At 43.2% G+C, this 27,115-nt stretch overlaps 1 protein-coding gene across 4 annotated transcripts in view; it reads left to right on the top strand.

Moving 5' to 3' along the window:
* The window catches only part of npas3 (neuronal PAS domain protein 3), a 470,885-nt gene that overhangs the window by 71,871 nt on the left and 371,899 nt on the right, over positions 1-27,115 (top strand). The window contains exon 1 of one of the 4 annotated variants that reach the window (XM_078175358.1): positions 10,497-11,715. The exons of the other annotated variants lie outside the window; for them this stretch is intronic. Within the exon in view, the coding sequence (XP_078031484.1) occupies positions 11,552-11,715 (164 nt within the window). The 5' untranslated portion in view covers positions 10,497-11,551. Of the gene's footprint in view, positions 1-10,496; positions 11,716-27,115 lie in introns of those variants that run through there. 4 annotated transcript variants of the gene reach the window in all.

Raw genomic sequence — 27,115 nt, 5'->3', positions numbered from 1 at the left:
GGCTCCCAGAGCGAGTTAATCCCCATAGACCCCCATGTGAAAATGTCCAACTTATCAGCAGAAATAAACATGTTTACAGCCTGGTACAAAAACAGGTTGGGTCTCTATTGCTAATTGAACATTCATGAGAACTTTAGGGAGGGGGGTGAATTTTTATATAACTTACTAGTTTACGTTTATTAAGGCTTAAAGTTACGCATATTTAAGGGTTGGAATGCTTGACTAAAGGCGTTGCTACAGCTCCACCTTCTCGTTCAAACATGGTCACTTCTTTCTGCAAAAAACCCAAGGAATCCCAAACTCAAGGCTTCACAATGGGAGTCCTTGAACGTGATGTTAGCTACATCCATTATTTTATACAGTCCAAGAGCAAGACTTAAGACTTATTCTTGAGTTTTTGTGTATGGCTTGATACTTGCTTTTAAGCCTTTAAGGACTCGAGAGACTTCAACAAGACTTGAGCTTCGACTTGAACTTTTCTTGATTCTCTTGAGACTGGATTTTTCTTAAAGGTCTAGAGACTTGACCTCAAGAATTTAAGACTTAACTAGAGAGGTAGAGAATGAATTTGGAAGAATTAATTGAAGAACTCTTTCGAATTTTTTGCAATCAAGCTAAAACCCGACTCGACTTCAGGCTGTACCAGGGGCTGTATCAAGACCTGAGATTCTACTTGAACTTACATTTCATAGCTTACATCATAATATTCCACCAACCAATGCTGAGCAGGTCAAAGGTCAGCGCACCTTAACAATAAAGACATAGAAATCATAATTCAGATGTTAATGAGCGTTGAAGCAATCGAGGTCTCAGGTGTCGAACATCAGTTGAGATGAAGTGAACGTTAACTGGAGGCTTTGGAGTGTAAATGGACATTTGTTATGCAGTTTAATCTCTTGCTGGTCTCCATGACGCCGCCGAGTTTCCTCCAGCCGAGCCTGTCAGAACGTTTCAGCCTGACAGCCTGACAGTCTGTTTGAGGGGGGAAAACACACACAAACGCAATCCACATGACTACATTTTTCACTGCAGGGGTCTCAGTAAAATTGTGTGTGTGTGTGTTTCAGAGACAGAGAGAGTGTTAGAGAGTGTGCGTGGGGCGAACGAGAGGGGGTAAGAGTATAAATGTGTGTGTGTGTGTGTTTGACAGCTCGCAGCATTGATCAGAAGATAAACCGGCAGCCTTTCTGCTCCATTGTGGCAAGTAATGGTTATGGGAGCATCAAAACACACACTCACACACAGTTTTGCTCATAGCCAGACTGATATATCGGCAGTGTTCGTGTGACTAAACTCAACAAAGGCGCTGGGGATAAAATCTTTATAACGCTGACAGTCTTTAACTTTTTTTCTTGTCTGCGATCTGCATTTGGATCGCTGAGTTTCATCTTTGTCAGTTTGAAAAACTGTGACAGCTTTTCTTTCAGAGTGATTGATAGCAGCAAATCAAAACTAATATTGCTGCTTTTTCAAGGACAGGAGGGAACTTGTCCTCCGTGGACACCATAATAATATTTTTACAGGGCTGGATTCTCATAATTTAGAGACACTGAATGATACATGTCAGAGGAGGATTTTCTGTTTTCCATTTCTCCCCCCTCCTCCTCAGATGGCTCCCTAGAGTTTTGAAATAATCTTCAGATAAATATTTTTTCTGCTCCTCGGGGGTTTGGTGGGAGATTGAAGATCAAATACTGCAACATGTTTTATCCTGCAGAGTGGTGTCAGAAACAGTCCCGTGCTCCAGTCTGAGTTCGTACTTGCAAAGTCGTCCTGAGTGGAGGGTGGTCAGAAGCTTTTCGACCCTGATGTTAGGTGAGGAGCTAATGAGCTTTGTTAATGAGCTGTAATGTCACTTAATGAAAGAGTTAGAATTACATGCATAATTATGCATACATGCATGCTTATATTTTTAAACATTATTTCATAGACTACCACTGGTTGGTGCAGAACATCATCTAAAGTAATTTGTAGTGAGAATAGTGAAAACAATTCTCTGTCAACATGTCTGGATGTATATAATGGCTGCACAAATCACCGCTATCTGCAACGCTGCCTCTGTTTAAAGGTACAATATTACAACCTCCTCCACCGTTGCCTCGTTTGTAGCTGGGTGAAACTTTTGACTCCGCCCTACAGTGCCAATAGATGGCACTATTATTTGGTTCTACACCCCGAAGACAAAGACTGAACGCAATGCATTGAGACCCCCGTTGGCAGCTAACGCAGCAGCACACAAAGGCTTCCAGTAGCACAGCACACACACTTCTGAGCCAAAGAACGAATGCCACTCAGCAGCGACAGACTCTCATTAGCAGCTAACCCAGTAGAGAACAAAGTCTATGGTAGAGCAGCACACACCCTCCAAACTGAAGAACGAGAGTCTCTGCATGGTGATAGCATCTCATTCAGTTAGCATAACGTTAGCATACAGCAAAGCAGCTACAACAGTGAGCAGTAACTGCTGGTGGGCCGGGTAGCCGATTTTGAGCTGAAAGACTGAAGGATATGTTAGGGACGTGCATTTATGATCATGGCAGATATTCATATATATATTCAACAGAAAGAACTAAGAGGGTGGACGAAACGTCACTGATGCTATGCACTCTAACATCAATAGTAACATAGTTTTTATACAGTAGAGAAGGGTTATGTTAAGTTTAGCTCCAGTGTGCCATCAAGCTGTGATTTCAGGCCCACCCAAAAGATCCTGGACACAGAAATGGTGAAGACTAGACTAGACTAGTTGACTAGAGATGATACGCCGTCTCATGGCGGTCACTTCCTGTCAACGTTACAGATCAGAAGCACAGAGAGTTGTTGACTAGAGATGATACGCCGTCTCATGGTGGTCACTTCCTGTCAACGTTACAAATCAGAAGTACAGAGAGTTGTTGACTAGAGATGATACGCCGTCTCATGGTGGTCACTTCCTGTCAACGTTACAAATCAGAAGTACAGAGAGTTGTTGACTAGAGATGATACGCCATCTCATGGTGGTCACTTCCTGTCAACGTTACAGATGTAACAAAATGGTGAAGGCAACGAGTTCATACTTAAACAACATAATGATTCACGGTCACATACATGGACACCTCAGACATACAGTTTGACCACCGTTCAAAATCAGTGCTCAAGGTATGTTAAAGCACAGGTAACCATAGCAACAGTAGTGATGATTTATGCTCTGTTAGCAGTTAGGGTTGGCGCGGGGCTCCTTTATCCCTGTCAGTTATTTATTTATTTATCTATATATGTATGTATGCATATAGAAACACTCTACATATATATGTGAATATATACACAGTGAGAACACTCGACCATCTGTTACATTCATAGACTTATAATCACTTACATAAATCTACTTTAATGGCACAGTGTCACTATGTGTTTTGTGCAAATACACACAAACACACACACACATTTCCTTTAGTGGTATTCATTCAGTCATTTGTTAGAGTGGAGCGCTGGTAATAACTTCACTGAGGAAGAGTCCCTCCACAGTTGACACACACACACACTCACACACATACACTCAACTTCTCTGCTCGCAGCCACAAAGCAGCCGTGACAGAAATTGGGCAGCAGGTTAATAACTACTGCCCATCCTCACAGCGCCCAGGGCCACACACACACACACACACACACACACACACACACACACCGGAGTCACAGTCACAGACAGCATGTCCAGGTACTGCAGATGATAAAGTGTTAGGTCTTGGTATTGAGTCAGTGTGTGTCAAGGATGTCCAGCTCTGCTCTATTTCCTCTGTATGCTATTAGATTAAGAAACTCACACACACACACACACACACACACACACACACACACACTGAAAACTGCTTCACTCCTGTTGGCTTTCCTTCATCTCTTCACCTCTTAACATTCAGAAAACTAAATTCAGAAATCCAAAGAGTTGGTGTGACGTTAACGTATCATCACATGAAACTGACGGGACTCAAAGACGTCAGTTACACATCAACACTGCAGCTACAGTCAGTGCTGTAAAGTAACTAAGTACATTACTCTAGTACTGTACTAAAGTACAGTTTAGAAGTACTTGCATTTTACTCAGCAAAACTTCAGCTAAAAGCCTAGTCCCAGTTAAACACTCTGTCCCTCTCACTAGCCCGGTGTGGCCACATATTTTGTGAAATAAAGGCCTGTGTCAATTGGAAGCCTGGTCTGGCTGCCAAGCAGTTTTTGTCTTTTTTATAGAAGTTGTTCAGATGTGTAAAACCGGTTTGTTTGCTACCTTAAATTATGTGTCCATTCCTCGATTACCCTGTAAGTTATTCATATTCCTTTAGTCTGTAAGGGTCCTCAGATCAAAAGAATCAAAAGGGTTTTTCATAAAAATTAATCCAAGTTGTGACGATTGTTTTAACAGGATAAAGTAGTGTTGTGCCGTTATCCTCGAGTACCGTAACTCTTTGTGATACTCTGATCAAGTGAATGAATCAGAATTAATATATTATCAGAAGCCAAATTTTTATACAAGTAATATTCACACTGGTTTAAGTAAACAATTTGATCAGGTTTCCCGTCTTTACTGAGCAATAGTTTTGTGTGAAAGGAATTAAAGGCCTGTCCCAAATATGGGCCTGTTGATTTCAGTGATTTATTCAAATAATAGCCTGGGCTATTCATAGAAGTTTTACGGTATTTCTATTTTATCTCCTGTATAGCTCTCCTCCGTGACATCTTGGGGGGAAATATTGTACTTTTACTTGCTTTTACTTTTACTATGCTTTTGCACAGGCTAATAACTGTACAAAAACATTTCTTGGGTGCAAATGATGAAAAATTCATGATATTTTGGGACCTTAAAGGCTCATTATTTGTGCACAGTGAGTAGGGTTGAGCCAGTGTAAAAATGTTCAGACTGGTTTTATATTAATCCAAACATCGGACCGGACCAGTGCACTGAATTCTATCACCACATGTAGTTGCACTTGATGCGGCAGCCACGATGAGACAGCAGAGATGTCTCAAAACATATTCAGTTGCAACATCATGCTTCTCTGTAACTCTCACATTAATCCAATACACCATGCCCTGTTCACACATGTGCTCTCAAACACTAGAAATGTGACAGGATGCTGTTAGTTGTGGACCGATGGAGGTGGAGTTTAGAGGAGGAGAATTACTTGATTCATGTGCAGCGAGTTGTAAAGCGGTTCAGTGTTGTGGGTAAACAGGTGAATACAGAGAGCGTCCGTCTTCCAGTTGGTGCTGCGCTGAGTAATGACGCACATTAGAGAGAAGAAAGACGGAAACAGCTCGATTACTGCACAGAAATACTGCAGTACTTCACACCAGTCCATCATCCAGAGAGGCTGTGGTGATACTGGGTTAAATCAATCAGAGGGGAAATATTATTGACTTCCCACACAGGATGAGAATGGGTGCATGAATCTCAGTAATAATAAACAGATGTGTGAAGTTTTTAGACTGTTTTTTGTTCCTGTTCACACGAGTGACAAAAATCTGCAACCTTGTTTTGTTTTTAAGGATACTGTTATATTCTGTATTTCTATTACTGTCTACAACTTCTGTGAAAAGACGTAAACAAGCAAGGTGTTACTCCGTCTCTCAGTACTTCCTGACTTCCTGTCTGTGGCTCTCAGCCCATTTGTTCCTACTGAAGACGTAAATCTTTAAAAACTGTTACTCAAACAGGATCAAGTGGGGCATTTGTTTGGGACTTCATTTAGCGGCGGATTAATCCACATATTTTTGTGAAGTATATTCCAGTTTTGTTCACTTTGACATGTGGACTGGAGGGGCCAGAAATCGCCAGTCGTTTGATTAGTGGATGACCTGCTCTACCTTCTGAGCCACAGCTGTCCCCACATTAGTCTGTTGTAAATCTGAACAAAGGCTGGTGTTTCAGACCTGCTGTTGAGGTGACGTTTGACTGTTTGATAAAAGAGAAAAACACCTTTAGAAAAGCACATTTTGCTTTGTTAAGGTGAATTTGGCGCCTCTGAATTTAACCATTTGCACAAGGGGATATGTGGTCGGTGAGGATTCTCAGTCATCCAGGTCATGGTAATCGTAAGTGCTATATCGTAGGCAACTGGACTTGCTTGCGTTTCTTGAAGACGTTTGGCCTCTCATCCAAGAAGCTTCTTCAGTTCTAAATGACTGGTACGAAGTTGCAGGCTATAAACCCTGTGTGGGTGGGAGCCCTTGCAGAGTCGTAGGGGTCACGTGAACTCTTAGTTTCAGAGTCGTTAAGGTCACAATGTGAGTCGTTGACCCACCTGGCCACCATGTGAGTCGTCAGGGTTAGGTGGGACCAGAGGTGAATGGGTGTGAAGTCATCTGGGGAGAGATCCCAAGACTGCATTGTAGGTGGGGGATAAGTAGGGCTTACGACGAAGGGGATATGAGCTTTTCCAGTTTTAGGAGCCTTACATGTGCTGCGTTTTTTGCACCCTCAAATGAATTGTTTTCAATGTAGACACGCAGCAGGCATACTCAAATGCCAAAGCGATGTCATTGTGGCATGCATGCATTCCCTAGTGCCTATTTTTTAGGGCATGACGGTTGCGCCTGCAAATACACCGAGTTCAACTTTTGGAACACAGCAGGGGGCACCCCATGTCATGTGATGAGGAACAACCAATCACAGCTGACAGATATCTTTCCCTCCTTCTGTAAATATTCAGTCTGATAAACACAGAGACGTTGATCATGTTAGTGCAGGGCTACCCAGAGCTTTACATCTGTCCCACGGACGATAGGCCAAACAGCTCCTGGAAGAATATCAGCTCTGCACTCAGGATTTCAGGTAAATAGACGATGATACAGTGCTTGTGAAGGTAACTTAGCGACCTTAGACACGACCTGCTGCCGTGTTCTTGAAAGCTGGCACAGAAAAGGCACAAAAGTAGCACCCAGTGCCTGACCTAGCGTGTTCCAGGTGGTCAAAGACAAGGCATGTGTACGGCCCCTTATACTTACAGTGAACTACTGATGGCCTTTCTTAAGGATCAGCAAAGCCTACGTTGAGGTCATCATATCCTCAAACAGTGGTTCATATGATATCCTACAAATTGGCGCCCCATGGATCACGTTACGTACTTAATGTAAAGTTACAGAGGTTAGGTTTAGGAAAAGAAACATAATGAGGACGTACCCTGAATTGACTCAAAGATCCGAACATACGACTCCAGGGGAAAGTCCTGGGCAAAGGTTTGTTTTTTGTGACCCATCCACCACCTCAACCTGCCACCAATTGCTCAGGACTGCTTCCTCGTTTTCTGCCATTAGCGCATTCGTCATAGGATTGCAGTCTGTCGAATTATGTGGGATATGTACGAATTTCGGTGCATTACTTTAGGAATATGTCCGAACAGTTTGTGAGAACAGCCTATAGTGTGAAGGGGGATGTTGTTTGTAGTCAGTGTGTGTTAGTGACCTGCTGTTAAGGTGGTATTTGTCCTTCAGTTTCAGGGGAAATTCATGAAGTATAATCTCTGATATGTGGACTGTGGACTTATGATGAAGTAAAACCAAGTCTTGTTTTAAGGTGGAAATCCTCTGTCGACACTCGGCCCCAGTGTTGTGAGGACGAAGAGAAACCCAGGAGGAATTAGATTCAGTTTGTCTGAACCTGGAGGTTTTATTTGTCCTCGTCCTTTGTGTGGAGGCATTTTTGGAGACAGAGAGACAAATTGTAGATGTAGAGAGAGAAAGAGGGAGAGAGGAGAGATGGATTGAGAGTCTGGGAGAGGGATAGAAAGAGGGGGAAGTAGTGTGTGTGGGCGATGGAAGGGAAAGATAAACGGCTCTTCTTTGATGGTGTGAGGCGTCGATTGAAACGGCGAATAAAGGCCGGCTTTCATCAGCCAATGGGCTGTTAGTGACACTGGGGGAACGAGCCAAGCCGATTGGCCCGCAGCCTGAGAACACTTCCTGGGCCAGTAAACTGCACGCTCTGTCACCCCACTATTCTTCCCCCTTCATCCCTCTCTCCCTGTCCCTCTTTCATTCATTGTCTCTCTCCATTAATTACTCTTCCGCTCTCTCACTTCTTCCTCAACATCTTTGTCTCTACTTCTCTTTTTACTGGAAACTCAACTCCTCACCCTCTTTCTCTCCTCTCCTCACCCTCCTTCTCTCCTCTCCTCTTCCTCTCCCTCACCTTCTTCCTCCCTCCTGAACTCCTCGACCTCCTCTCCCCAGACTCTACTGTTTGTTCTACTTGTTTCCTTCCACCTTTCCTTTCCTCTCCTATATCCTTCTTTATTCTGTCCACTCCTCTGTCCTTCTCTCATCTCCTCTCCCTTCTTTCCCTTCTGTCCTCTCCTCTATCCTCAACTTTCATCTCCTCTGCTCTACTCTTTCCTTCCCTCTCCTCATCCCTCTTCCTCACCTTCTTCCTCCCTCCTGAACTCCTCGGCCTCCTCTCCCTGAATCCTCCTGTTTCTTCTTGTTTCCTTCTACCTTTCCTCTCCTCTCCAGTTTCCTTCTCTACTATTCTCTCCCCTCATCTGTCCTTCTCTCCTCCTATCTCCTTTATCTCCTCACCCCTCTTTCCTTCTGTCCTCTACTCTCCTCTGTCCTCTGTCATCTCGGCTTTTCCTTTTCTCTCCCCTCCTGTGTCCTTGTCTCCTTCCTTCCTCTCCTTTCCTCTTTCCATCTTTCCTCTCCACTTTTTTCTTTACTCTTCCCTCCCTTATCCTCCTCTCCTCTATTTCCTTTCCTCTAAACATCTGTCAAATCTCTTTTTCCTTTCTATATATCTTCATCTTTATCTCCCTCCCCTCTCCTCCCCTCTGACCCTTTCTCTCCTGCCCTCCTTTTGTCTGTCCTTTCATTTCCTCCTCTCCCCTCTTTCCTTCTGTCCTCTTCCCTCCTCTTTCCTCCACTTTCTCCTCCCTTTCTCTGTCCTTGTCTCTTGTCCTTATCTTGTCTCCGTCTTGTGTCTTCCGCCCCCTCCCCATCCCTATCTTCTGTCCTCTTTCCATCTTTCCTCTCCTCTTATTCCTTTACCCCACCCTGCCCTCTTTCCTTCTGTCCTCTCCACCTCATTCTCCTCTCTTTTTGTCTGTCTTTTCGTTTCCTCTCCTCTACTCTTTCCTTTACCCTGCCCTCCCTTTTCCTCCTCTCCCCTTTCCTTTTGTCCTCTTCTCTCCTCTGTCCTCAACTTCCATCTACATCTCCTCTACTCTTTCCTTTTCCTCCCTTCCTCTGTCTCTTGTCCTTTTTCCTTGACTCTCATTTTGTCTCTGATTCAGTTTTTCCTTCTGTCATCTTTTGTCCTCCCCCCTTTGTCTCCTCTTTTCTCTCCTCTACTCTTTTCTTTCGTCTGCCCTCCCCTCTTTCCTTCTGTCCTGTTCTCGTCTCTGTCCTCAGCTTTTGTCTCGTCTTGTCTCGCCTCACTCTTTTCCTCTCACCTTATCTCCTCATTCCTTCTTTCCTTTCTCTCCTGCCCACGTTCCTCTTCTTGTTTCCTTCTTTCCTCCCTTCTTCCTCCCTCTTGTCCTCACTCCAGCAAAGTGAAAAGTGAGACGTCTTCTTGTCTCCTCACTCCTTCCTTCCTTCCTCTCCTGCCCACGTCCCACTTCATGTTTCTTTCTGTTTCCCCTCCTCTCTCCCTCTGTGTCTTCCTTCCTCTCTCCTCCTCCTCCTCCTCCCTTCTGTCCTCACTCCAGCAGAGAGTGAAAAGTGAGACGTCATCTTGTCGCGTATCAAGAAAACATTTTCTCCTGCAAATTGTTTAAGAAGAGTGCGCGATGGAAAGAGGCTGAGAAAGAAGGGAGGGAATGGAGAGAGGGAGTTGGAGATGGAGGGAGGGGGGAGGAAGAAAAAAAGAGAGAAAATCATTTTGCTATGAAGTAGAAAGAGAGAGGGAGCGTCGCTCGGCTGCCTCAGAGATCGATTGCTTTGCGGAGCTCCTGACAGGTGTAATTGTAAGGGCGTCATCTGTTCTTGTTTGCACAAAATACATTTTTTTCCCCCTCTCTCTTTTCTTTTTGAGTTTTTTTTTTTTCCTCTCAGAAGCCGCGACTGTAGAGACGTGGAGCGCGGCGTCGCCGTCACCGTCGCCTAATCTTCCCGCCATCATCCCATTCTTGCGCTTGCCACCGGACAAATCCCCTGTTATTTGAACAGATGGTCGGAAATCCATTCTGGTGATAAGTTGCCTCTAGTTAGCATTTAGATTACCTGCAAAAATGGAACAATTTACTACTCTGCCTCCCAGCATAACTTCCTCCCCTCCTCCTTTACCTCTCTCGTTTTCTTCACCAACAACCCCCCCTTACACCTGCCACCTTTGGGTGCCCCCCTCCCTTCAGCTCCCTGTCATCTTTTGTACCAGATTTGACTCATTTTGTAACGAATTACAGCGAACTTTGACGAGTGTGTTAAAGAGTTAGAGGAGGGAGGGAGGGAGGGAGGGAGGAGAGGAAGGAGGGTGGGCGGGTGACAGAGCAGTGCAGGAAGGAGAGGAGGAGGGAGGGGGTGATGGAGAGGAAACAGAGGAAACTAGAGGAGGGATCTGGGCAAAGGAGAAGAGGAAATGAGGAAAGAGAAAGGAAAGGAGGGGAATCGGGGAGGATAAAGTAAGGACAGAAGGAGAGAAAGGGATTCAGAAGTGGAGGGAAAGGAAGAAGAAAGGATGGAAAGATGGAGAAGAAAACAAGGCTTTAGAAAGAGAGAAGGAGGGGATGATACAGAGGAAACGAGAAGAACGATCAGGGCGAAGGAAAAAGGGAAATGAGGAAAGAGAAAGAAGGGAATCGGATAGGAACGCAGGAGAGGAGATAGGATAAAGTAAGGCCACAAAGAAAGGGAGGGAAGGAAAGGAAGAAGAAAGGATGGAGAGATGGAGAGGAAACAGGGCTTCTGAAAGAGACAAGGAGGGGATGAATGGAGGGATGAGAAACTAAAAGGACAGATTTAGGAAAGTTGATTCACTGGATAGTCGAAGGTAAAGAGGAAACCAGGGGGTAGAAGGAAGAGAGGAAACAAAAGAGGAGAGAGGAAGAGAGGGAAAGGAGAGATTTAATGCAAAAAAGAAATGAGAGAAAGGGAAAGACATGAGGAAAAAGAGAGAGGTAAAGGAGGGAAGGAAAGGAAGGAAATAAAGGAGAGGATGAGTGAGCAAAGGTAGGGAAAGGATTCAGGAAAAGGATGACAAGAGAGGAGTGGGAAAAGCGGAAAAATGAAAGAAAATGAAGGGATTCAGGGAGGAGGGATGGAAAGAGAAAGTGAGATGAGGGATGAGGGCAAAGGAGGTAAGGAAAGGAAGGGCAGAAAAAAGGATGACAAGACGGGCGTTAGGAAGAGAGAAGGAGGGATGAATGGAAGGATGAAAAACTAAAAGGATTTAGGAAAGGAGATCTGATTCCCTGGATGAGAAAAGGTGAAGAGGAAACGAGGGAATGAAAGGAAGAGGGGAAGCAAAAGAGAGAGGAAGAGAGGAAGGTTAGAGGAGTGAAGGAAAGGAAGGAATTAAAGGAAAGGAGGAGTGACCAAAGTGAGGGAAAGGATTCAGGAAAAGGAAGACAACAGAGGGAGAGGAAGGAAAATGAAAGGATTCAGGAAGGAGGGATGGAAAGAGAAAGTGAGAAGAGGGATTAGGGTGAAGGAGGAAAGGAAAGGACAAGACAGAGAGAAGGAACAACTTTGGGAAAGTGTTGGGAATAAAGAGGCAGAGAGAAGAGAAGAAAAAGAAGGGATGAAGAAGAGATGGTAAGATGGTCGGACATAATGGAGCACATTAGATTTCCAATTTTAATCTGTCACTCGTCTTCTTCTCTCATTTTACTCGTATAATTTAGCTCCTTAACTCACTTTCCTTCCTTTCCTTCCTTTCCTTCTTCTTCTTCTTCTTCTTCTTCTCTTTTGTAATCACTCCATATCCTCCCTGTTTTCTTCTTCTACACCTTCTCCACTTCTTTCTCCACTCTCTCTCCTTCATCAGGGATAATTTACAGGATGTGTTTTGTGTTGATATATTTGTCTGAAAGTGTGTGGCTTTGTTAACACACACACACACACACACACACACACACAGATCCAGGTGTGCGTCTGAATGTGACAGATAGCTGTGTGTTCCTTTGTGTATCGGCATGTCTCTTCCTCTGTGTGTGTGTGTGTGTGTGTGAGCGCTCCTTCCTCGCCCGCTCCTCTTCTTCGCTGGTATAAATTATGTGTCACTCGTCTCCCAGAGCTGTGATGAGCGTCTGATTTGCATAATCCAGTTAGAGGAGTCAAATGGCGCTGTCTGCTAGCAGATTTGGCATGCTAGCCCTGACGCTAGCTTCATTAGCATGGACCATTACAGCCTGGATTTAGCCTGACAGACACACACACACACACACACCTTGCCACATCTGGCTCACTGTGTGTGTGTGTGTGTGTGTGTGTGTATTTGCATAGTTTTGTGTTTTCAGGTACATTTATATTGACTGTTTGTGTGTGTGTGTGTGTGTGTGTGTGTCTGTGTGTGTGTGTAATGGATTTTACATGCTGATACAATCACCTCCTGCACTGTTACATCTGCCTCATCTGCATGGTCCTGGTGATTCGAGGTGTGTGTGTGTGTGTGTGTGTGTGTGTGTGTGTGTGTGTGTGTGTGTGTGTTGGTTCAGTCTTTACACTCACATATTTATACATTGATTGAAATTAAACTGGCTAAACGTGTTTTTCTGTATGTCTCTCAGCGGACATGTTGGGATCTGTGTGAGTGTGTGTGTGTGTGTGTGTGTGTGTGTGTGTAGCTTTACAGTAGCTCTTTAGCTAAACTGAATCCTCAGTTCATGCTGTGTTTAGTTGTTGCTGATAGCGAAGCCTGAGGAGGATCGATCCGTCCAACACTTTGGCTCCGAGTGAGGCGTCTCAACATATGCTAACAAGTTTTTACTAATTTTTAGTTCCTCATGCAAAGACAGTCAGAAAACACACAGGTATGACAGATTTACAACCTGCGTTGTCTAATAACTTAAGTGCTTCACTGGCTCATGTGAATGACCAATCACCGTCCACTTAAGTACCTCAGGGTCACCGGCAGTCGAAGCACATTTGGTTCCTAGGTGACCAACATTGAAATTCTGGGCCAATAATGATACCAATGTTGAAAAATAACACCACCAATGGCAGATACCATTGGTATTTCCTTTGTTTTTTTGTTGTTGTTTATTCTTCTTTTGTGCCAGGGAAACACAGAAATCTACACAAAAACTTCGCTTCGCTGTGAAATTATGCTGTTGCGGCCTTATGTCATATTTTTTAGTAATAGTAATAATAGTATTAGTAAAAATAGCAATGATAAATGTTTTGGGTTTTTTTTCCTTCTCCCATTTATGGAGCCCCCTGTGGATGACGTTGTCCCTAGTGTTTGCCTATACTGCCTATGTCATGGGCCGGCACTGCTCATGGTCACTCCAGCACGGGAGATTAAGTACTCTGAAACAGGAGCTAGAAAGGTCCCTCAAAATATTGTTCCAAGAACTACAATTGTTCCTAGTTCTTGCGGTGCCAACACAACCTTAAAGGCAGTTCTTAGAGCTATGAAAAACTTCCTTGGTCTGACCATGCCTGATATTAGGGCTGCAACGATTAGTCGACTAATCGATGACTAATCAACTATTAAAATAATCGGTGACTATTTTAGCAGTCGACTAATTGGTTTGAGTCATTTTTCATAGAAAAGTACTATACAAGTACCCAAAATACTCTTACTGCAGCTTCTTACGTTCAGATATTGGCAGCTTTACACACTCTCCCATGACGGTGGACTAAAACCCTTTGGTGTGAGTACGAAACAAGACATTAGATGACATCATTTTGGGGTTTGGGAGAGACAGACATTTTAACACATTTTTTGATCAAATAATTAGTCGACTAATCGAAGAAATAATCGACAGATTAGTTGACAATGAAAATAATCGTTAGTTGCAGCCTAATCTCAATATACAGACTCTACATTCAGTGAATCTAGAGTCTGTAGGCAAACCCCGGAGATCTTGCCTCTGGAAGAAGAGCTGTTTGTAGTCCGCGTGATATTGATCAATTACGTTTGAGCCGGCTGCAGTTGTTGCCAGGTTAAACGGTCTGTGCGGTGAACTAACGAGGCGGAACATAATTGGCGTCACTGCAAACTCTGAATCCATCGCAATGGTTCAGCATATTTACTTATATATAAATGGAAGTCGGAAATGGAAATTTGCCTCCTCAAACCGGAATGCCAAAAAAATTGGGCGTCTGCCCCCAGAGGCTGTATCGCCGTATGCCGGAAGTCAGACGCCGAATACAGCCGATGGGTTTTGAGAATGGTTGCAGCCCTATCTGATATGCGTCTGCGGTCATATATTTATCCTTTATTTTGCCAAGAAGGTCCTGTCTATGCGTATCTGGATATTTTTGTAAATGGATAAAGTGTCCCATCATCTGCTGGTTCGACTGCTCCTGATCCAAAAACATTGGCTCTAGTGGACTTTAAACCCTGGATGCTGAGGTTAGGCAAAAACACTGGGTGCAGCAGATGTCTCTGTTCATTTGTGAAGTGGTGAGTTTAAGTGTAAAGTTGTCATCAGACCAAGCAGTGCTAACAAAAACATTAGCAAACTACAGTAGTAGTAACAATGGCAAACTACTACTGTAGCAAACTACAGTAGTAGTTTGCCATTGTTGCTGTTTCCAGCATTTGCTAATCACACAAAGCAACAGTAGGCATGCGTGATTTGAAAAGGTTTCATCATCGTTTTCCAAACTCTGCGTTTTACACGTCCATAAAGGGAAACAGTAACTGGAGTTTTGATAAATCTTCACCTTAATAATATCAGTTTTATGTACTTAAAACGCAGTTTGCATGTGGACAAGAGGCCCAAATGTAGAGGCAAATATCTGTTTACAACAATATCTGGATACATATAGACAGGGCCTAAGATACAAGATTTCTTCTCCCAGGAAGTTCTGGTTAAGATGGTGGCATAAAGTAAAAAGGCCATACCAGTTACATCAATACACATTGTACTCAGGTGCTGCAGCCACTGTAATGAAGTCCAGCTCATGAAACACAGTCAGGGTCACTGTCCGTTATAAGTACTCAGGTATCACTGTAAGAACTGTTCACATTACTCACACAGGTCTGAAACATTTAAATCTTCTAATCCACCTCTGCCACTCTGGTGGTTTTGGGAAATCAAAGCGTTCTGTAAGGTTTCTGGTGAAAGTCAGATTTGCAGACGCCACGAGTCCCAGGTGGACGTGTCTGCACCGTCTTCATTTACATCACATTTGCATCAGAGTCATCGCTGCTTGTTTCTCTCTGCTCTTTAATGCTCCTGCTGTCTGTTGTTAAACTGTCTGTTTCTGTAAGTTGACCTTAATTAACAAACCGTCTCTCACCTGAAAAGACTCAGCTTGATCTGTTGTGTTGCCTGTATTATAACTTCTCATGTATTTATTACGTTTGGAGGACACAACACAAACACTGCCCATCTCGCAGGTTAAAAACTTGTAGAATAGGAAATTCTAATTAAACTGCAGTCAGCTGAACTTTTTCTGTACTTCTGTTCTCTCTGGTTAATTTTAAGTTAAAACTCAGATCCAGTGACATCACAGCTGCAGTGTTTTTGCCGGCAGCTCTGCTCCCTGGACAGCATGTTAAATTAAAAACCATTACAGAAAGAGCAGCAGGTCGTTATCCCTCTTTCATTCTACTGCTACTCACAAAGAAGTACCATGGTATTATGATGGTATTTTCAGTTTGCTGGTACTCACAGTGGCACTGGCTATTTTACAATTAGTGTAGCACATGAGTAGTGTTTAAGTGTGTGTTTGTTTGTGTATGTTTTTGCAGTCTTTGCATGTGTTTGTGCAAATGTACATGTGTGTATGTATGAATTTTAACCGCCTATCCTCTTGAGGGTCGTGGGGGGTGGAGCCTATCCCAGCTGACACTGGGTGAGAGGCAGGGTTCACCCTGGACAGGTCACCAGACTATCACAGGGCTGACACATAGAGACAGACAACCATTCACACTCACATTCACACCTACGGACAAGTTAGAGTCACCAATTAACCTGCATGTCTTTGGACTGTGGGAGGAAGCTGGAGCACCTGGAGGAAACCCACGCTGACACGGGGAGAACATGCAAACTCCACACAAAAGGGCTCCCCCACCACAGGGTTCAAACCAGGAGCCCTCTTCCTGTGAGGCAACAAAGCTAACAGCTGCACCACCATGCCGTCGATCCTGAAAAATATACCCAGAAAAATCATTTTACTGTGAATGGAACTTAAATAAATACCTAGAAATCCAAGGGCCCATCAGTGGGCCCTCCTAAGGGGATTTTTTTTTGTTTAAAAACAACTGCGGTATTTGTTGTTGTTTAAGTGGTTTACTCATATGACATATTGTTAGAACGCTATGCACCTCGCCGTGCCTATAATGCCGATCATTTCAAGATACAACCACCACAGCAGGCTCAATAAACGCTTCTGTCAAACCTATGAGATGTTGTCATAATCCAAAGATCCATATTATCCAGACGGAATCACAGCTGACGCAGCTCCCATTTTACTTCTCACATACAGTACTGCCAATCGTCTAGATGATCTAAATCCAGCATAACATTTAGTCCAGACACATCATCCACAGATGACCACAAACTGCTGCTGCATCTTTCAAACCTTCATATTCCTCTACATAATGTCCTCTCTTTTGCATGTAAACAAACCAACTGGCATAACTCAAAATGGAGGCAAGCTCCTGACCTTTCCATTGACACCTCACTTTAGCCAATAGGAGCTTCCAGTGCTGTCGCTATGGCTTTGATGGCCAACTAGGGCCTAAGCTGAATGAAAATACATCACTGAGATTTCCTGTAGTTTAGAGGTATTTTAAGGGCCAGTGATTGGCCAACCTCACCCAAAGCTTGTGGGTCTTGTAGTCAATGGCGTTCAAAAGAGTCTTATTTACACATTCAGTTCATTGTTTTACCCTGTTTTATTGAAAAGCGCCGGGATACAACCTCAGAAGAACCAATGTAAAATGTGAATTTCCTGTGATATTGTTATCTACCTTGGATTTTCGAGGTGTCATGATGTGGCCCCATTGTGTTTTCCAACTAATACCTCTCAGTTCTTGTCATCTTCTGCATCTTTTTTCAAGAAAATATTTAGGTGAAGATTTAAAAAACCTTTTATTTTAGTGTGTTGAAACTTATATTACTCAAGGACAGGAGCACTTGAGGGGGAAAAAACTTTAGATTGTTACCCTTCAAATGAGACCATGTGTAACCAAACTTTGGGTTTGACTTGTCGTTTCAGGTGAATTTAGATGAATTTTACAGGCTGTGTCTGGGTTAAAAAATGGCCTTAAATTAAAAAAAAACGTGACAGAGGACGGCTTTAATGTGTGTGTGTGTGTGTGTGTGTGTGACTTGAGTATTGAGACTTCATATATCCTCACACACATCACTCCGGCCTGTTAACCTGTGTGTCACTTTAAGGACAGATGCAGCAGGAGCTCGATGGTCCTCTGGAGGCTCTTAATGAAAATCAGCGAGAGTAAAAAAGGAGATTTTCTCTGCGAGGATCGATACAGTTTCACATTATTAAAACATTAATCTGCGCTTTCAGAGATGCCTGATGATGATGATTCCCAGAACCACCTCCATCTACTAATAGTGCATAGCATGGTTGCCATGGTAACATGCTGCTGTGAGCAGTATGGAAGCAGAGGTAAATGCACCATACAGCAGGCGGGTCAGAGATCCATCATGGCTGCCCGGGTTCCTTATGAAGGTTTCTGACCTCGGATGTCACCTGATTACTGTCACACACACACAAACTAATTCACTTTACAAACACACACATCCACAACAGGAACGTGAACACACACTCACTCTCACACACACCCTCTCCACCTCCAAAGGCGGCCACGTGGCGGCTTTATCGTGTTTCCTGTTTCTCACCGCTGCCCCACAATCCTTCAGTCTTCCCACAACAGGAAATTAAAGGAGCGTGTCGCGGCGCCCCGAGCGCCTCGACTTTTTGATTTGTGCGAGCCGCTATCGCTAATGAAAATCAGCGCGGCAGCTCTGGACAACGGGGGCCGCTGATAGAGGAGCGACTTGTTCACCACACAACAGCTGGCGTCTCCCAACAAGTGAGCGTTGTAATCGCCCGACAGGGGAGGAGGGGAGGATCTGGGGAGGAGAAGAGGAGAGGGGGAGGGTTAGAGAGGCTGGGAGCGCACGATTCCACTCTGATGGATGCAGGTTACACACTCGCCTTCAGGTGTAAATACAAGCTGGAATTTTGATAAAGACTTTTTATGTGTATCGGTCAACAGATTCAGAGACACGTCAAGATGCTGCAGACCGTCTGTCTTTTATCTTCCTCTTTCCTCCTTTCAGTTATTTCTTCATCATTCACTTCCTGTTGTCTTCATACTAGTCCTGTGGCTTTCCCTCTGTCTTCAATTTCTCCTCCTTTCTTTTATTTCTATTCCCATTTTAAGTTTTATATTTTGTCTTTCCATCACTTTCTCCAGCTTTTAGGCCCCAATCAGACAGGAAGTGTTTTGCAGGTTGCAAAACGTGAGGCCCCACCTCATCACCTCCTGACCCTAACCTTCCTGTGTTATCAATCTACTGTTTATTTTTATTTATCCTGCAGTAATCAGTGTGTAGTTGCTCTGCGTGGGTACATGAGACCCTAAAAAAGAGGCTGGATCATGGGGAGTACCACCAGTTGGTCCAGGAGCTTCTCCTCCATCATGGACGTTTACAGGCAGATTTTAGGATGACTCAGGGGCAGTTTGACAACCTGCTGTCTATCATCAGGCCGTATAGCTCTGGGTATCCAGCAACCACTACCACCAGTTTCTCCTCCATTGTTTACCAACTGTAAACTTGTTGTTGTGACCACCACACAAGGCCCGCCTCTCAGATCATCCCATTGGACAAAACAAAAGATGACGAAAAACGAGATGTTGCGCCTTTTCCGCTTTGGGTTGAAGTTTTTTCAACTCGAGGAGTTCAGAGGACTCCAGGCGCCCAGAGTGCAGAAACACAAGGTGCGTCGTGATGCAAAAACAGCGAGCAAAAAGCTTCATTCTCATTTAAAACAATCACAAAAAGCCGCCTCCAGCTGCTGAAACGCTTTCTGTGTGATCAGCGCTTAACTCTTTCACTTTATCCCTCTTCCTCTTTCTGTCCACGTCTCTTCCTGTCTTCTCGTGTGTCTTTTTTATTCTTCCCTCCATCTCATCATTTGCTGTTTCCTTTTCTTTCTGCTGTTCTTGTCTTTCCCCTCTCTGCAATCTCATTTCTTTTTGCGACACCACTTAGTCTTTCTCTTCCTCTGCCCACTTTCACTTGTCTTTTATTGTTTTTAATTTCTCCTGCCTTGAACGTCTCTTTCTTCCTCTCATTTCTTGTATCCCCTCTTCTTTGTACTTTACCCTCTTCTTCAGATTCTTCTGCCTGCTCTTTTACTTTGCCTCTTTTCACCTGTTGTCTTTTCTGTGTCTGTTTTTCATTTCTCCTCTCCTCTCCTCTCCGTCTCTGTGTCTCCCTCCTCTCCCTCCATCTCTCCCTCTGTGTCTCCCTCCTCTCCCTCCGTCCCTTTGTGTCTCCCTCCTCTCCTCTCTTATTATTTCTGCCAGTATTTAGTGTGCGGCATTCAGACAAGGTCATGGAGCAATTTGTGTATATGTCTGTGTGTGTGGCTGCCTCTCAGCCTCGTCTCATCCAGGCACTCAGCCAAGAGAGAACGTCTTGATCCTGCACTCAGGACATTGTGTGTGTGTGTGTGTGTGTGTGTGTGTGTGTGTGTGTGTGTGTGCGTGCATTTGTTTGGGTGTACAGAGAACAGTATAATATGTGTAATGCTCTAATGGCTGACAGAGGGAGAGGTATAGTGACTTTCACTGTTGCAAATCTTTATATCTGTCCTGCTGGGAGAGGTTCTGTGCACAAAGTATGCACTCACTCATTCACCCAAACTTTTCCCTTTGTAAGAAGCCCTCATTAGTTCATTCTACAGCAAGCGGTAAATTAAGATTTCGGACACCAACTAATCAACATGATTTGGCATCATCACTGAGAGACAGCTGTCGCACAGCTTTCATTTCTCAGTCTATTAAATGCAGGTTATTGCACAGTGGGATTGAATTGCATTGTAAGTGGTGTATATACCATGGACACTGCTTCTTGGTTCTACTGTGGGAATGTTTGAAGGCACTTTATCATACATCTATCCAAACAGATATTTTGACCATTGTCTCTGTATGTTCATATCAATCTGGACAGGCTGTTCTCACAAATCTTTTGTATGTGTTCCTATGAAAAGCAGTGCACCCAAATCCGTACTTGTAAGGACGTACTTAGAAAGGCTGCGATCACAGGAGCAATGATCTGATGGCAGTAAATAAAGAAGCAGGACTGAGTGTCTGTAAGGAGGCAGGTTGGGGTGGTGGATGGGTCGCAGAAAGCCAGACTTTTCCCTGGAGTTGCGTGTTTGGATGCATGTGAACTTTGGGTTAGAGGGCTGTATTGGGATTGGGTCCCGCCCAAATCTTGCGGGAGCATGTGGTTTGAATTTTGCTGCGGGCGGGAACGGGCGGCTAAAAAAACAGTGCGTGATCGGGGTGTAGCCTATAGCAACAGAATGGACTTAACAAATGATGTGGAAAAGAAGCTCAAACAAGGTCTGAAGGCGCACTGAGCCCTCTACTTCCCAGCGCTCTCAGAGCTGGCGCGTTTCATCTTCAGTATCCCCGCATCCAGTGCGCCTTCAGATCGGGCCTTTAGTGTCTGTGGGCGCATCTTGGAAGAGAGACGCACGGGATTGGGACCGTAGTCGGTCAGCAACATTCTCTTCCTCCACAGCAATATTATGGCCAAGTGATTCATTTGTTAAATTCATTCGTTTCATTCGTTAACTTCGTTTATTTTATGTTATTTATTAGTGTTATTTGAGCCACTCACAGCCTACTCTCGTTGCTGTTTGATAATTACATAAAGAGGCGTAATGATGCCGGTGTTATTGAGCATAGGCTTTATCTTTATCTCATTCATGTTTCTTATTCAGGTCTCTCTTAGAAAAGAGACCTTAACCTCAATCACTGCGTGATTATATAAAGGTAGAAAAATAAATAAAATACAGAGGAGGAGAATAGAATATGAAACAGCCTTTATTTCATTCAAAACTAAATGAAAACAACGAAATAGGTGCGCTATTCCTGACCAGTGCGTCAAAAGACATGCAGGCCAGGGAAACGAAACAAACAACCCCACGAATCTCTTTATTAATAGCCTATAAAATGACGTGTTTACTCCTGCAGGACGGGAGAAGACACAAAATCAATGCATCTCTATTATTGTGCGGGCATAAATTCTCAGAGTTTTGCGGGAGTGGACATACACATTGCGGTTGCGGGCGGTAATGGTCAGAATTTCAGTCCCGCGCAGGGCTCTACTTTGGGTCATTTTAAGATACGTCCTAACCACGTTTCTTTTCCTAAATGTAAAGCCATTCATGCAGCACAAATTCATATGATATTATGCAATCAGTTGTGCACGCATTTTTTTGTAGGATACCATACAAGCTGTTCTGTGAGAATTGATGTTGATCTGGACTAATTAAAATATGGTTTTCTAGCCTTTTTTTTTTACCTCATGTCCTCACATAAATACCGAAACAACAAATATGTGTGTGTGTGTGTGTGTGTGTGTGTGTGTGGGGAGGGTACTCTGGACTTTCACTCTGGAGACGGCTGTTTGTGAACCGTATTGAACCAAAAGTCAGTCGAGTTGTTTTAATAACAGTGTAGCAGTGTTAATTTTGTTGATGAAAACTATGATAAAAAGTTTTCCTCAACAACCCTTTTTCCATGATGAAAATGAGACAATAATAAAAACTAAGATGGAATCTGTGTCTCATTTTCGTTGATGAGATGTGACGAAAATGTTCGTAGTCTACTATCGGACGTTGAAAGCTGAGAGTGGCCGTGCTTGCAAGAGTGACATACTGGTAAAGTCCAGTAAATAGTCTGCACTAGGATGTATCACTGGCCAGCAGAAACACTCACTGTGGAGCAGCTTCAGCCGATGGTGCGAGTTGTGAGCTGTAACCAATCGTGTGTCTGACTGTGGATGGTGGAGCTGCTGAATGGATTTGTGGAGTTTGTTAGTTGCAGTGGTGGCTGTTAGAAGCTAGCTCTACTCGTTAGCTGTTTACGAACAGTTAAAGGAACTATATATTGAAAAGTGGACAGAGCCAGACAAGCTGCTTCCCCTCAGTCTTTATGCTAAGCTAGGCTAACACATTCTGACTCTAGCTGCATACTGAACACACAGACATGACAGACGCTTTACAGACCATTGTTTGGAAATAAATCTTTCCTTATTCTTTACAAATCTTCAGCTATACTTCCTGTCTCTTTCTCTCCTCCCTCCAGTTAATGGAGCTCGCTCACACTGGCGTCTCTCCTCCGTCGCTCTCGCTGTCTCTCTCTTTCTTTAATTTGACCAGAATATTTTGCTTTAATGCATTTTTTTTAAATAAAGTCAGCGTTAATATTCAAAACTGCAGCTTATCAATGTTTCTCTCTTTGCAAAGCAGCCCATAAATATTAATGTCGATCGGCCACGCTTCCTCGATGCGCCGCCGCCGCATCGCCGTCTTCCTGCATAGACGTGTGTGTGTGTGTGTGTGTGTGTGTGTGAGAGAGTGTCAGTCTGGCTGTGATATTCTAAAAGAGATTGTGTATTTGTATTTATTGTCTATGTGTGTGATTGTGTATGCAGGCAATCTGCAGTTTGTCGGGGAATTTGTGTTTGTATCTTTATTTGTGTGTGTGTGTGTGTGTGTGTGTGTGAGTTTGTTTGTCAGTGTGTGTCTGTGTGTCTTTAAAACCAATGTGTGTGTGTGTGTGTGTGTGTGTGTGTGTGTGGAGGAATGAGAAAGAGGAACTAAATGCCCCTGCGGTAATTCTTTTCAGGAATAATTGCCCTGCATGTGGTCTGACGCTCACACTCAGACTCACAACACAAACACAGACACAAAGGCTGGAAACACATACACACACACACACACACACACACACACACACACACGACTGCGACTCGGGCCACAGATTTCTGTTCAAACCCAACACAAGTCCTAGAGAGTAGGAACCGAACCTGACCTGAACCTGACAGGCATTCTGTTTCTTATGTCCAAACCTGACCCGAGACTGATGCAGTTAATGTACGGACAATATGTCAATCCAGTGCAGCTATGGAAACACGCAGATGACCCTTTCCACACTGCCACCACCATTTCCTTGGCACTTTGATGCCAAACCGAAAAAGGTGACAAAGAGAGGAAGTAGATACTAATCAAGGAGTAAAACATTAAGCACCAGGCCAAGTAGGCCGAACACAACCTGAACCTGAGCATCATTTGTGAATATATGTCCAGACCAAGCCCGGCCCATCAGGTTCCATTGGGCCTGGGTGGAGTATACACACTGTAACACACTCACACACACACTGATATAAAAGTAAGCAAACACACACAGGCTGTGTCCATCCTTATACACATTTGAAAATGTATCTCTTTCTCCCCATTTTAAGGTCAAATCAACACTTCAAAAATAAACATTTTTGAAAAAACATACAGATCAAAAATGTGAAATCTGACAAACAAAAAGCTTTTTGAAAATATTTGTTACCCAGATGTGATCCAGATGTAAAAATGCATTTTGATAACATGTAATTAAATCTAATCCCTTAACCACTGTTAACAAATTAAAGTACCTCCACAGGATTACTTAATGTAAAGAGTGAGTAATATTAATGATTTATTTATTTTCTGGGCCTTGGATACAAAATTGAAATTATCACCTGTTACAGCTGATATGGTGAATGTGTAAGCAATTAGTTGCCTAGTTAGCGTATACTTTGAGTTGTTTTTCTTTATTCTGGCTCTGTTTTGGTTTCCACCAACTTCTTAGGAAAATATCCTAGATCCACTTTTTAACCAGTAAATCAATCAGTTCAATTCAAAGAGCTTTACTGGCATGAACAGAACTGGCATGAAGATACGTTATCACCAAAGCATTTTGTTGGACAAATAAATACAAGTAAATTTAACTGTATGTAACAGGGTCAATTATACAGCAGTAATATGTGTAACAAAGTCAAATGTACATTTGTAATAAGTATTATAATTCCACAAAATTTGTTTCAGTTGTTATTACCTGACACGCTCAGGCCTCCACAGGCAGTATGTGGAACGTTTGATACTCAGTTTCTGTCCCCCTTCGTTCACCTTTGGGGGTACCCCACCTATAAAGGAGTGTCTCCTGCCTTACCTCTCCCCTTTTGCTGTTGTGCTCCCTGGGAGAGGTAAGCCACATTACTGTCGTAGTAATTTTTGTGTTTAAGCGCTGTTTAGCTGTTTATAAGTTCATTTTTCAGCCTAATTGTTCCTGTGTCACTTAATTTGTCTGGTATGGTATGGTCGTAACTGACAACAAGAGGTAAAAACAAAATCCTCTGACAGAGTTGTCAGGAATAAATGGAGATCGCCTTCAAAGATATCCACGGTCTGGGTCTCTTCATATCAACACAACGCAGACATCAATAGAGTCCACTGGTTACATAACAGGTGTTGCATACAGGTTCTAGCCTAGGCTATATCATACTGCTGCAGTCCATTTTTGTTTAACCATACAATATGATATTGTACACTGCTTTTGATTTTTTAATTCAATTGAGTACATATTAGTTGTTAGTGCCTCAGGTTGTGGCAGGCAGATACATGTTTAGTTGCCAACGGAGCTGTTGTCCCTTCACCGAGGAAGTGCCAGTTTCTGTTGCGAGGTTCAAGTGAGGACGTTTGGGATTCTCTTGGCTATTTCTCCAAACTGGAAATCTCTGACTGAGGAGAACCTGTGACAGTTCTGTTTCTACCTCTCCTGTCAAGTACTTACCACGTAGACGCTCTTCTCCGGGCAGCCATTTTGTCTGTATCTCCCTGTTTCTACTTCCTCTCTAACTTAACCTCCATAGAACTCAGTGTACCTGAATAGTAAGGTAATAGTTGACTCTTTGCTAAGCCCCTGGAATCCTACGTTAGCAACCGTAACTAGGTGCAGAGGCCTGCCAAGCTTCTAGAACGGGGAATTCTGGAATAGTGTTCATAGAGAACCTGAGTCTGACAGCATGTGTTGTACGTTTGGAGAAGAGGTTGTATTTTTTACTGTTACGAAGCCAAAAAGGAACAAGAAGAGACGCTGACTGTGAATTAAACAGTGTAGAAGACCTCACTCGTGCTGAATCCATCGAAGGTCGACAAAAATCCTTTGTTTGCTCGAAGGTAAGATGCTAACTAACGTTAGCTAACTTAGCATGTTAACAAATAGGTTGAATGTTAAGTATGTCAGTTATGGTTCAGCTTTATGTTAGGAAGCTAATTTGAGGCTGTTTGCGTTTTGAACAAGTGGAAAAGTGGGATCATTTAGTATTTTAGCAGTGGGCTAATAATGAAAGCAGTCATAACTGAACGTTAGCTTAAAATAAAACAACACATTGACCTTCCCTGCTGTACAAGGACGTTCATGTGAATTTCCCCTCAATTTTAATGTCCTCTTCATTCAAAATACTCCACAGACAAATTATATTTTAAACGTAGCTCTCAAATTCATATTGTAGTCATTTCTGTCCACTTCTTTCAAAAAATTTAGAGCTAGTTTTTTAAAAAAATTGCGCGTATTTCCTGTGGAATATCTCCCACAGAGATTGTTGAAAACCCCATATCTGCGTGGGTTTGTCAACTAGTACGAGTGGCCTCTATCAGATTACACATGATGATTTGACCCACTGCTATTATTGATTATTAATTAGTGAAGTTGTAAGACCTTTCTTTTAAATTTTTATTATTTATTTTGTCTCTATTAGCTTAACATATTTTTGTGGTCAGTTATTGTGAAAAACAACAGTAGTGCCTAGCTAAAACTACAGCAGATCTGTATCGTAGCCTTTTGAGTCGTACAATATCACTTTCTTTTTCTTCTTAAATTAAAAAATAAGCATTTAAAGGGACAGAGACAGAATGCGATATTTGGAAAGAGAGACATAAAGAGGAAGTGATAAGACAGGAGGAGAGAGTGAGGAAGAGGAAGGTAGACAGTGATGTAGTAAGCTGTTGAATTCGTATGAAAGCTGATAGAAATCAAAACACACACACACACACACACACACACACACACACACAGACGTTGACATCTCATGGCTTGCAGCAGCCTCTCTGCTCACATTTATACACACACATACAGAAACGCTCCAGCGCTGACAGTTCATGGCTGTGAGCTGTCTTACTGGACACACACACTCACACACACACTCAGTGCTTCATTGAAACCCATACATATGAATTAGTGAATCCTTTATGCTGTGTATCCATATTGTGGTTCTGTAGCGTGCGCTTCAGTTTCAACTTGTGTGTGTGTGTGTGTGAATGTGCATGTGTACTTGTGAATCGACTGTGTGTATACACGCAGGTACAGTAAAATGTAAATTACCCTGAAAACAAAAAGAAATTAAATGTGTTTATCTAGCAGTAACGGTGCAATACCATCAGCCCCATTAGTCTAAGAAATGTCCCACTGGATCAAAGGCCCAAATCTCAGACAGCCTGTTATCCCACGAACAAACGGCCACTGCTCCGAAGTCACGTTTCTTCAAAAATACATGCTCCTTGCAGTTTGTATACATTTCCCAGTGACATTTGAGCCACCGATCCCGGGTGTTTTAACTGACCCTTTGGGCATTTCCAAGCACAACAGGTTCTCACCCCAAGTCGTCACATCCAGGTCAAAACAACTACATGTGGTTTCGTGTCACTCACAAGCAGTTAGGACAGTCCCATAGGAAATAATGTGCAGTCAAACTGGTTTAGTCACTAACGTTAGCTTGCGTCGCAACCAGTTAGGACACGGCGTTAGCAAAGTGTGTTCTATGTGGGTTTTTATGAGCAGCCTTTTTCACATTACACATAATGATTTGACCCACTGATAAAAAATATAGAAAGTAAAAAGTAAAAATATATTTAATAGTGTAGCTTTGAGAATTTTTGTTGCTGCTAG

The sequence above is a fragment of the Epinephelus lanceolatus genome, chromosome 15 (assembly GCF_041903045.1).
Source record: "Epinephelus lanceolatus isolate andai-2023 chromosome 15, ASM4190304v1, whole genome shotgun sequence".
NCBI classification, from domain to species: domain Eukaryota; kingdom Metazoa; phylum Chordata; class Actinopteri; order Perciformes; family Serranidae; genus Epinephelus; species Epinephelus lanceolatus.
This window is presented reverse-complemented; position numbering and strand designations above follow the sequence as displayed.